This window comes from Labrus mixtus, chromosome 16 (genome assembly GCF_963584025.1).
Source record: "Labrus mixtus chromosome 16, fLabMix1.1, whole genome shotgun sequence".
Lineage (NCBI taxonomy): Eukaryota > Metazoa > Chordata > Actinopteri > Labriformes > Labridae > Labrus > Labrus mixtus.
In genome coordinates, this window is record NC_083627.1 from 6,500,258 (window position 1) to 6,513,107 (window position 12,850).

The following is a 12,850-nucleotide window of genomic DNA, read 5'->3' on the forward strand; positions in this document are numbered from 1 at the left end:
CCTGTCCATCCGGTTCGTCCTCGTCACTGTCTGTCACTCTCTCTTTACACTTGAGGTCAATGGAGCCTTCAGGACAGGAATCCTCTGAGGGTGAGACATGGACATCAGCTGTTAGCATTAAAACAATTTAAGCATGCATGATATTAATCTTTCAACTGTTTCCTGGTTATGATTTCATTTCCATTTACAGCTGAGTGAGAGAAGCAAACCTGCTATCCAGGCATTCATTAAAAGACAGCTGCCTTTAAACCATCTACTCACCACCAAAGCAAATGGTGTGTTTTTGTTACTGCTCTATTTTAACACGAGTGATTAACAGTCCATGACGGGAGCTCGGCAGATGACACAGCATTTTTTTTTTTTTTTGCTGACATTGTTATTTAGACTGAGAAGGCTGAAGCTTTTCAAAGACACACTGATTGTTATGGGAACTGAAACTTTGACCTTGTGGTTACGCAACAGTCTCTTTAACCACCACAGGATCACTCTGCGGCTGCTCGTCTAACTCACCCATGACATCATCGTCCCCCTCTTCCTCACAGATGACCATACGCTCCTCATCGCTGGTCACGTCCTCACTGGCCCCGCCCTGGTACATGGACTGAGGCATGGGTCGTTGGCGAAACAAGCCTGCGCCGCCGTCCTGTAGAGAAAACCAACTACTTCTTAAAATGATTTTTTTTTTTATATTTGAAAGTAGTTTTTGTTGTCGAAAAAACACTGATTATAAACTCAAAACTAAAAAGAAAACCTGAGTTTCTCGGGAACACTTCAGACTTTTTATTCCCCCCAAAGCATTCATACATGCAGCATAACATGAATGCCTTCAAAACAAAAGAGCTCACATGCAGACCTATTCCTCTGTGATTAGGAGCGAAGCAGCAAACACCAGTCTCGCACCTTCAAAGGCACTAAAAAAGGAGAAAGTGAAACCTTTGAAGTTGGAGGCTGAGCTCCCCCAGAGCTTTCAGTGGGTTTTTCAGCAGCAACGACTCGAGCCCTCACACAAAGAACAAAGAGCGTCCATTTGAACTGTTTTTTCAACAGCGCGCTTTCAGTTGAAGAGTTCAACAGAAACGCTCTGTGGTGTGAAGGACACACGTCTGCTGTGTGTTTGGATTCATGGGCACTCACAAACATTGTTCTGCTTCTCGTCTGCCACTTTGATTTTCTGCCCCTTTTATTTGTTTGACTTTTTCCTTTGTTCTCTTAGATGCAGCAGACTTGTTAGAAGTGCTTTAATAATACTCCTGACAAGACTGGGAGCACATGATTTAAGCTTTAAGATTAAAAACTAGCTAGTGATCTGAAACCGTTTCTTTAATCTCCAGAGTCTGTTCTCCGCCTTTGAGCTACAGATTAACAACCTCGTACCTTCTCCAGGTCTCTCTCCCTCTGCTCCAGGGTGTGCACAGCACTCTGGGAAAAGGCTCTGGGACGGGGGTGCTGCCCCACAAACAGACCCCCTCGACGCTCTGATCCCGCAGGCCAGTTTGGGCCTCCTCCCTTCACCTCCAGCACCTGAGACTCCAAATGAGGATCTGTAGAAGAACATGGATTAAATATCACGCTGTACTTTCATGGAATAGATCAATAAAACAAAGAACCAGCTACATTAAGTCCACACCGACGCACATGTAAGAACAAAATTCCTGCAATATCTAATAAATATTGTAATTTTTCCCCCAGATAAGGCTCAATTTGAACTTTGGACTTATTTTAAGCAATTACAAAGTCCAAAAGAGACAAAAATGATAACAAGCACGAGTAGATTAAAAATGTTCCCTGGTCTAAGAAGACATGACTAGAACAGCTAAATAACACACACACACCTATGCTCTCTGACATGCTCCTCTCCCGAAGATCCTTTGGCGTCCCACGGCCCTCTGACAGCGACTTCCTGCGGTCCTTGTTGCACCACTTCCAATCTGGATGTGCTCTGAAGTGGGCCTCTTTCACCTGAAGCAGGAGGAGACAGTCTGTCTTAACAACTAATTCAGCAAGTAAGTTCTTTTCACTGTTGATTCAACTGGATGTCTAGAGCACATCATCAGCTAAAGAGTAGCTTAGGCATTATGGTGAAAAGATATGAACCTGGAAGGCCAGATCGTGGTACTGCTGCTTCTCGTTGGGCCCCAGAGCATACCACCACTCCCCCAGGATCTTGCTGACTGTGCGGTTGTCCTGATTGGGATGTCGCTGGTGCACCAGGGCGCGATGGCGTTTACTGAAGATCATGAATGCATTCATAGGACGGCGGATGTGGTCTTTCTCTCTCTGTTTGAGGGTTTGAAAGAGGACACAGAGTTAAGACATCAAATCAGTGCTCAGGGATGTGATGGTACAAAACTTAAAACCAGATACATACATGCAGCCTTTGGATAAAGATCACATGTCGCTCTGAATGACTTTACTTGAGTTTTATTTATGCAGTTGTAATGATGCTTTTTCAATCCTGTTTTAAATAACCCAATCCATACTGACGCTGCACGGTGCACTGACCTTTCTGTCTCCGTCCTTGGGCAGGGCGCTGAGGGACTGTGTACGTCTCTTCATAGGGCCAGAGGAGGGAGCTGGATCGTTGGCCACACCTGGGGAAAACCTGCGTTCACACGCACAGAAGGAAAGTGAAACTGTGAGACTGCTAGAGACGGATACGAGGGAACATGACTCACACTGTGAGGGACTTTCAGTGAAGTCACAAGGCTAAAGGAAACTAAGACAGCAGTCCATGTACTTTAGCTGGTTTCACATTTACACTCCTGAAAATATCGAGATCATTTCAGGAGGACTGCTCTGGAGATTCTCCTGACCTGGGTGTTCACATATGCTCCTCACAGCTGGAGACTCCAGTCACATGATATAAACGTCACTCCCCGCTCCGACTGACTCGAGGTGAATTCTCCTGATAATATTCAGTTGAGTTCTCACATCAGCTCACTCGTACTCGCTGGGGGAAAAATACTAGGGGTCTGTCAGGAGTAACTCCAGATGAAGTCAGAGTGAAAAATTATTTCACATATACAGCTCCTCCTGCAAATATCAGGAGTTTTCTGCAAGTGTGATTATTTTTAAAGTACTCTTTAATCTGACTTTTGTTTTGTTATCTTTGCATTCACCATTTCCCCCTCTCATTAGCTGTTCAAGTAATCAAAAACCTTTTTGTTATCTGTTCAGCGTGTTCAGTGTTCGGTTATTTAATACTGAAAAATCGTTTTAATCCTTTCTCAGAAACGGCTCTTTCCAGTAATACTTCATTGCCCTCTTCTTGTGAGCCACTGGATTGTTTCCAGATAAAAGACCAGACCAGACACGGGGTAAATAAAATAAAGCAAATACAGATGCTGTTACAAACTGAGTGAGGTGTGCATTACTATTCTCTTATCATGGTTGGAGAAACAGCTTTAAAATGTTACTACACTAATAGAACTCTCTGTTATACATTCAAAAAAGAGCGCCACACCTCAGGAGAGACAACAAGACGCTTCAGATACTGATACAGGAAGGTCAACTCAACAAGTCTAATAGTGGTTTTAAATTGTGGTTTTCACATTGACAACAGATTTCCTAATTTTGGACTAAAAAGGAAGAAGTGAATAAACGTGGTTTACAGTTTTGTCAGTGCACCTCGCAGGAAAACCGTTCAACTGTGAGCTCAGTTTTGACCACGAGAAAAGATTTTTTTTAACTGTGAGCTGGCAGAGAGACGGTTTAGCTCTCTCATAGTCACCTCAGTCTCCATCTTGTTTATTTTCTCTGGTGGAGCTTGTCAGAGACACTTTTATTACTGACAACAAAAATACAAAAGAGAAACACACACAGTCTCTACGAAGGCAGAAATGTAGCTGAGAAAAGGAAAACTTTACGAGTACCGCAGCAATCACAAGGTCTCACAGAGATTGAGGTTACGTAATAATTTGGTTGGGGTTCAGTCAGATGTGTGTGTTTGAAGGCATACGCCTGAATGTGTGTGTGTGGTTGTGTGTGAGGGTGGAGTAAAAGATTTCTTTGTACTGGAAACATCAGGAACCATAATGGGACATAATAGGTGACAGAAGGCTCATTGAATACTGCTGGTGATTTATTGTAGGCCACTCGTATGAATGAGTTCTTCTCTGAACATGACTGAAACAAACTTCTGTTACATCAGACACATGAATATTAACTGATGTTAGCATAATATGTGCCTATCGTCATCGGCTCATTTTATCTCCAATATGCACTGATATTACTAGATTTAATCAGCAGTCAAACAGCATCGTAATTGTAGTACTTTAGCCTCCCTTTCCCTCCCTTAAATCGGTATCTTTCCCCAAAATCAGATATCTGGTGGGCCGTTCTCCTGCATAATCCTGCATGCAGGTCATATGAGTGTTATTATTATTGCATCACCTGACTCAGTAAATAAAGACTAAGACTTCTCAAAGATCCAACCGAAAAGACTCGGAGAAAACCAGATATTTTTTTTATTTGATTGAAAACAATGACTGCTAACTAACTTTACGTTCTCTTGGTACAGCTCCCTGTTGCAGCTCAAATTTATATTGTTGCAACTCAGACATCAATTTTTTTAAAGCGAGGAACAAGTCCACTACTAAACTGTGGCATCTGATTGGTGCACTGTCTGGCTTCCTCTTAAGTACTTGACACTTACACTATCAGAGGCACGTTACCTGTTTTAATATTAGAGCTGTCAAACAAGTAATAACGATTAACTGTGATTAATCGCATGTTTGATATCCAATTATTTTGCATTTTAAAACAGTTTTCATTTCGCTTTTATTTTATATTAACTACATCCTTAAGCTAGGGATACTTTACTTCCTGTTTCATAATAAAAATACTTTTATTTTGAAGGAACATAAGGCACCTCTGGTTCATCAAAGTTACAACTTAACCATGAAAAAAGGAGCTTGTGATGGATTAAAAGTAAATCAAAATTGCTAAAAGTAATGGTTAAAAAGATGCATATTCCTCCCGACTTGTCAACAGATTCTTTTATTGTGAAATGAGCCATTCAGAGGCGCAGCGGTTCTGTCTTTCCATTACTGCAGGAGCAGGAAGACAGTGCGCCAGAAGGGACAAAATGGCATGCAACGAAAAAAGAAAAGGAAAAGAATGCATTCATGTCGGGCCTTAATTTTATCGAGATATACGGGTGGGTGTTACAGCTGATGGCCCTAATATCTGAACAACTAAAAAATACAGATCAAGGAGGTAGCAAAAGTATGCATAAAAGGAAGTAGACAACAATAAAATTCAAAAGAAACTATCCAAGTTATTTTACCTTAAACTTATTGATATTGTTCTGTCTGCAAACTTGCAGCAGTTGTACTCCCCTTGTGCACATTGCAGAGTAAAGGAGCTGATAAATGGTTGTTAAATATGTCGACTTTGTTTCCATGAATGCCATTAGTTTCTCCATTGAGATGTAGCCGGATAACAGGTGTAACCACTGCACCACTCAGAGCCGGCTGAAGCTTTTCCTTTTGTGCTCTCAATGATGGCGGCTCTATAGAGAGAGAGCCGCCATCATTGAGAGCACAGTGACCCTGAAACATTCAAAACCACACTACCAGCCAGACAGCCACGCAGCCCGTCTGAGTCACTCTGAAAGAGCAGTAACCCAGCCAGACGCAGAGCCCGAGTCTGAGTGGAATGAGCAAGCACAGACTGTACAACTCCTGCCAAAGACACACACACACTCATGCAGTTGGTACTAAAGTAGTTTGTTGTTGTTTGCTTTCTTTGAATTTTGTTGTCACCGGTGGATTTCAGTGCACCTGTTCTGAGCGTCGTGTCAGAGTGTTAAAGGGGACATATTTCGAAAAATCCACTTCGACAGTGTTTTTGAACATATATTTGGGTAACCTGAGTGTCTACCGACCCACAGGGGTTAATGAGGAAACACATCTAGGGCTGGATGATATGGCCTGAAAATTAAAATCTCCGACCTTTTCACACCACACTCGATTTACAATTTGTTTTCTCCCCAAATGACTCAAAAAAATTTTTGCTTTATTTTAACATTAAAATCTAACAAAATTAAACTGAATTTCTCTTCTTGGATTAATGAAGTATCCTGAATTTCCCTTTTCATGTGTTTTCAAACGTGTCTCTAAAAGTGCACTATTCAGGATTCGGGTAAAGCAAAAGTACAGATGTGGGAGAGCAACTTCAGCAAAATCCTTGTGGCTGGGCAGCACATACCTGGGGCCAAAGTTTTAGGCATGTGGATAAACCCAGCAGGTTTTTCCACTGTATATATGGGCACCATATCTTTAGTGATATTCAGTGTGTCTGCATCAGTAATAGCTTTTCACTGAGTCCCTTTCTTGTCATACCTAATGAAATTATTTATCTAATGTTAGCTGCTTTTCAGCAGGTGTTTGTGTTCTGTAGCTGCCTCGTGATCTTGTAGTGAGACACAGTTCTCCCACTCGGCTGCAGGCCTCTGTTTGAGATGTTTGTGATAAATCGGTCGTGCTGCTGAAACAGCCTTTGAACAATCTTTGCAGCGGACTCTGGTTTTATTCGAGGTCTGACGCTGCAAAACCAAACCAGTTCCCAACGACTGACCAGATTGTTTTATTGGGAACAAACTCTTCTTTAATGCTGCTGGCAGCCATGTTGTTGTTGTGTGTGTCTCTGTAGGAAGCAATCGAGGGGGGAGGATGTGGAGCAGTGGAGGAAGTTAAGGAGAAAATCTAGATTTAAATTTTTACAAAACCTCCTGGACCTCAAAATCGATTTATTTCTCAGCCCTAAACACATCACGTTTAAGGTGAGGGAAGTAGAATTAGCTCAATTTAGGGATATATCTTAATAAATTATAATTTACCAAAGAACAAACACCTTGATACTTTGTGAATGAACACAATTCTAACAATTTAAAATAAACAGTTTGGATACTACTCCACAGAAAACAAAACGACCACACTTGCATGTAAACAAGACCTAAATTGGATCAGAGTCTGTCTGGTTGTTTTCTCGGTCTGACTGGCCGCCTGGTCTCGTTTCACAATGTGGTCAATGTGCCACAGCGTTGCTCTACACCTGAATATCAATCAAATCTTTTGTTTTCTGAGCTTCGTCCCTCTTCTTCTTCTCTTGATTCAGTTTGATAACCGTAGCTGTGGCTACACTTTGACAAACAGAAGCATGGCCGAGCACTCAAAATGTGACCTTTTCTTTACAATAATTCAGTTTGGATAAACACACTATCAGGTCTGGCCTTGATGATACGAGGTAAGAGGCTTCTTTGTACTCACGGGTCATCTGTATCACTTTCTGTTTCGCTGTCAGCCCCGCCCCTCTCTGAAGGAGGATTGTCATTGGTCGGGGGAGGGCACGACGGAGATCCCCTCTCGAGGTCTGGCGGACCAGTCCGCCCGTCGCTCACCAGGGCCACAGCGCATCGAGGCTCTGAAAAAAACAGTCAGACATTTATAGGCCTGGTAGAGAGAAGCTATGTGAAAGTAACAGTGCCATATGTGTAAACGCAGGGCTTGCAGCTCGTTGATGGAAAGCTCTATTCTGGCCAACTGACAGTGGGAGGTGTGAGAATCTGCGACTACGTTATGTGATAATCTGCTGCAGTAGTAAGAGAAATGTGAGACTGAGCAGAAGACTACTCACACATAAAGAAAGAAAATGTTCCCTCAAGGGTTCAATACATCTGACGAATATAACAGAAATAATTAAATCCTGTAATTATCAAATATTCTGTACACGGTGTTAATTTGATTCTGCACTTGTTAACAACTTGTTTCCTTTCACAGCATTTGTACCGAATAGCCTTCATCAGGGGTGATGATTTCTTAAAGCAAATCACCCAAATGAAAGGTCGAGTGTAAAACATTTTGGAATCTATCGGTAGCCCTTGATTTGTATTCAGCTCTGCAGGGTAAACCAAACACTGGCTCTAGAGAGGGCCTTTCCTATTTTACACAGCTGGAAGCTATTCATTGTTTCACAATGGTCCGTTAGAGTTATTCTAAACTCCGTGTTCTACTGGTAATGAGACACAACCATGAAGGAGATCCCCTCAAACTTGTGTTTACAACTGTCCAAAACTGAGATAATTTGTCAGTTTTCGATTAGCTAACAATCGGTTGCCAGCTATGCAGCTATTTGAGAAAAATGTATTTATTGATTTAATTTTTAATCGTAAAGAGACTACGGCCCGACCGATATGGGATTTTTGGATTTCATACCGATTTACCGAGCTTCTTATACTGTATTATTTAAGTTGTTGCTAGTTCTGCTTTATTTCCTTGTTAATTGTTTAGCACCAATACACCAAGTCAAATTCCGATTCTGATTCTGATTATCAGCCGATATCTTCCTTAGATCTATCTTCGATCTTTAGATATAGAGATAAGAATACACATTAATTGGGTTAATCCCTCAAATGCAGTTATCAAATGCTTATTAAATAAATTTAATGAAGAGAAGATGGTCGCTCAACTGAAAAGTAACTGTGCATGTACGTGCATCATCGCTCGACACTCTGGAGAGAGAATAAAATGCTATTTGACTGGTGAATAAATCTAGTAATATGATGATTTTACTGATGGTCACTTGATATGCTAAATATCGGCCGATATTATCAGCCTGCTGAATAATCAGTCGGGCAAAAAAAATATTAAGCAAGTAAACTGACGGCACCTCCAACAGCACTTGAGGCTGGAGCTGACTTGAACTGCCCGTCCCCAGATGGGCTTTTAAAACCTAAAACTCAACAACTTATGCACAAGCGACACCGAAATCAAACGCAACAGTAACAAAAACAAACACAGATTGGTAATCAGAAAGTTCAAGAGTTAGAAGATTGTGACCTTGGATTCTGAGAAATGTGAAGCAGTGTGTGCTTGCATTACATCAACCAAACAATGAATCATTAATTCTAGTTTGGAACACACAGAAAAGGCAGATAACTTAAAGGCCCTTGAATAAAGCCTCATGAAGCTCTGTGGAGAATAAAACACAGTCCTAGAGTCGTCACTAAGACGACCGACCATCCCCATCCGGTCAGAATTGGTCTCTGAATAAATTTGAGTGCTCCAGCCAATAAATATTGTTATTAACAATGTTACTGGAACTACATTGGTGTGAACACCAACTGTGCTGATTTGCAATTCAGTTGCAACTGTTTTGGGAAACACAGACTTGGCTGCGGGCATATCCACCCATTTGTACTGGCTGTGTACTGGAGTGTTTTGGCAGAGTTTATTTGTGAAACACAGCCCGACAAAGGGTTTCCTTTTCTGATTATTGTGGGAAATACTTGTTTATTATATACAGTCACATATATATGTATATTTGTATACAAGCTGTGAAATTGTGAAACAAGCTGTCTGTGTCCCTTGCTCAAGTAAAAGGTCATGATGACATGTCCAGAGCAAACAAGTGGGGTCATTCCCTACCTTTGCTCTGATTGACAAGCTGTTGGCCATCAGCAGGCTGGGCAGCCGCTCCTGATTGGCTGGGCTCCAGGAAAGGGACGAGCGAATGCCAAGGAAACACTGGCACCGACCGAGGCTCCACGTTGGTCCAAACTGTGGGAACACGAAGGCAGAGAGAAGAGAGAGAGAAAAACGGAATATTAAAAATGTCATTATGTTTATCCACTTCAGTGTCGTGGTCTGCGGACAGAAGGTAGCGATCTGCCCTCTGGCAGCATGTGAAATCCCACGTGATCATCAGCCAGCGATGAGCCAAAGTGTTACTAAAAACTACACTTTTCATATAAACTGCCTGAGACTGAAGGCCATGAATGGAGTTGTGTATTCAGTCACCTTACTCTGCCCCCATCTCCGACACACGCACAGAGACCATCCCTCAGGATAATGAGAGCTGAGGGGTCATGTGGTGTGAGATGGGATGAGGGAACCTGTTATTTTATCCACAGAGATTCCAGACTCCAGACTACCCACCGTCTAGACTGCAGCCACGCTGCTGTGGAGTACATTAAAGAGACGTGTCTTACGCCAACAAGCAATATCACAATAGAGGTGGGAAAAAATGGTTTTATGTAAAAATCGAGATTCTTATCTTCTGAGATTTTAAATAGATTCATAACTTCCAAAACTTGAGTCACTCCCTGCTAAGGCTAGCTCTTTAACTCAGTAGAATGACAAATGGAGCAACAAGAAATTCAGCCAGTCTCACAGATGACTGGAGTAGATCCTAAGGTATATACTAGTTCAAAAATAGACTTTGAATCCATGCATCCAGAATAATTTTTAATCAAAAATCCGACCCTAAGAATCGAAATCGATTGAATTGTGAGACACCCAAAGATTCCCAGCCTTATATCACAATACTGTTAAAGGTGTTATCTCACAGTTTGAGACAAATGCTTACAAGGACACAAAACTCTGGTAACTCTTTTTTGCATCAGACAAAGCTTCAGTAAGTTGCTGCCCAATGAAAACCATGTTGTTACAAATTTGGTGATTTTACTCCCAATGTCGGCCCAACACTTTTATCCTGACTGATACATCTCAAGAAGTATTTTAAAGATTGCTTTGAGAAATTGCAAAGACATTATTGATCGTAGAGCGTGGATCCTTGTGACTTTTGTTACACCTTGACTTTTTAACCAGCCATTGTCAAGTCAAGGCGATAATGGTCGAAATCATACCTGCTAAATATCATCTGATTAGCATTGTACTTGAAGCCATTTTGGCACCGAGCCCAAAGCAAAGCTGAGCCAAAATATTAGCACAACAAAGCTGCACACACTATAGCCTGGTTCTGTTAACTGAATAATTATATGTCAGGAAGATACTTGTAATTTGTTAGATGAATTAATCTTTAAAAAATGTTGTGTTACCCAAAAATTGTCAAAACAGAAAACAGGTTTCATTTTCATGGCTGGTGAATAATTGACATTTTGGAGCCGTGTGGTTTTCACAGAACAGCGTGTATGTGTGAAAACAAAACTCCTCAGCAGACTTTAGTTTCCCTTACAATCAATCATTTTGATCACTGATCATAACACATCATGTTCATATCACTTTGTTCGACACCAATGAAACCAATAATCGCAACTTTAACTGTACATAAAACATCTTCACTACTGCCTATACTAATAACACAACCATTATTACAACGGAAACCTTTAATGCAATCAAGCTGTATTTACTTCCTGTTAGATCTTAGAGGAGCCGTTGGCCATAAAGACCATCACATCCTGTTACAGATACAGAACACGTAACTGGCATTAAAGGAAATACATAAAGCTAGTTTCAATCCAAGGGTTAGGGTTAGTGATTGGACTAATTCTACTCCACTTAAATGTTCTTCCTTTAGATAAAATTACCAGGAGATATTCCATATTTGTTCTCTTATTATGCTGATGATACCCAATTATACTTATAAATGAATAATCATACAAACCAATCCGTTTACTACCCTCTAAGCATGGCATAATAAAAACCACAGACTGTAAATCTTAAAGGACTGAAAGCTAACTCTCAGTCAACCTAACAACAGGCTGAGAGCTGGAGCTAAGGTGGGGTTTTAAGCCTCCTGACAAACCGTTACAACGCACCCACCTGTCAATCAGGTCAGCTACATGCCTCATTGTGAATAACAAAAATCACCCTCCGTTCAGTGTGTGCCAATCAAGACATGAGCTAATCAGACCTATTTGTATTCTGTTTTTCAGGTTGTAAACATGTTAATTTCTGCTGTAAAAACTGGCTTTTTTTAATGGGTGTGTATGTGACTTCAGATTCTTCTGCGGCCAGCATCTAGTGGACACTTGACAAACTGCAGGATTTTGCACATCCACAGAGTTGATTTGTTGCCACTTGGGACAAACAAATCAGAATGACCAGAAATGCTGTTCTACTTAACTCAGACAAAACCAGAGTTTTTTTTGTTTGCCCTTAACACATTAAGAGTTAATTCAGGAGGCATGTTTGTAACGTTTTGTTCTTCAACTCCTACATTTAAAAACAATTAAAAGACAGTCTCTTTTCATTGCAACTTCAGGCACATCCTGTCTCAAAATGATGCAGAAAACAAGTCCATGCATTCAACACTTTCTGGGCAGGATTGCCTTAACTCCTTATTATAAGGCTCCCACAATAAGACTCTTTAGGTGGTCCAAAATGCTGCTTCAACTGTACTGTAAAGAGCTAGGAACGGGGGTTATGTTTCTCCCATATTAGATCTTCTGAACTGGTTAACTACAAAAATCTCACCTACAAAGCTCTTAATGACACCATTATTAGCACTAGCATTTCATTTCTACTGATGAACATTGTGCTCAAAGAATGAAGGCCTGCTTGTGGTACCTGAAGTCTTTAAAGTAGTATGGGAGGCAGGACCTTCATTAAAGGTGAGGGCTGGCTAGGCTCACCTTGAATGAACCCACTGGTGATACAGGTATAGTCTTAAAGTGCTTGGCGAGTAGATACATCAAGTTCCTCTCTTCTCCTCTCTCTTCATCGTTCATGCATACATTCATGAACGGCACATTTAAGCACGTTACTAACTCTGCACTGTATCTTCCCTCGACCTTTTGTGCTCCCTCACCTCACAGTTTTGTGCAGACTTCCACCGCTGTTATTGGTCTCTATTATTATCATAGTCGCTACTGTTGCTAACTATCTCTCTCTTGACTGTGTTGGTGTTGGACTCTGGTTAGGATTGCGTTTTCTGCCTGGCAACTGTAAGTCTCTCCTTTCTGATTTTCCAAGTACTTGTACTCCAAGGACTCAATTAAGTCTATGTAAAAAAAAAAAAAAAATGCAAAGAGTGCAATCTAGTCCTGCTCTATATGTAAACACTGACATAACTTGATGGGCTTGGTCTGACATTGAGATTTAGATTT

At 41.2% G+C, this 12,850-nt stretch overlaps 1 protein-coding gene across 1 annotated transcript in view; it reads right to left on the bottom strand.

Moving 5' to 3' along the window:
- The window catches only part of cica (capicua transcriptional repressor a), a 41,561-nt gene that overhangs the window by 14,416 nt on the left and 14,295 nt on the right, over window positions 1-12,850 (bottom strand). The window contains exons 4-11 of the mRNA XM_061060301.1: window positions 9,429-9,560; window positions 7,272-7,425; window positions 2,503-2,602; window positions 2,095-2,277; window positions 1,833-1,959; window positions 1,375-1,541; window positions 511-643; window positions 2-84 (exon numbers count right to left, since the gene is read on the bottom strand). Of these exons, the coding sequence (XP_060916284.1) occupies window positions 2-84; window positions 511-643; window positions 1,375-1,541; window positions 1,833-1,959; window positions 2,095-2,277; window positions 2,503-2,602; window positions 7,272-7,425; window positions 9,429-9,560 (1,079 nt within the window). The remainder of the gene's footprint in view (window position 1; window positions 85-510; window positions 644-1,374; window positions 1,542-1,832; window positions 1,960-2,094; window positions 2,278-2,502; window positions 2,603-7,271; window positions 7,426-9,428; window positions 9,561-12,850) is intronic.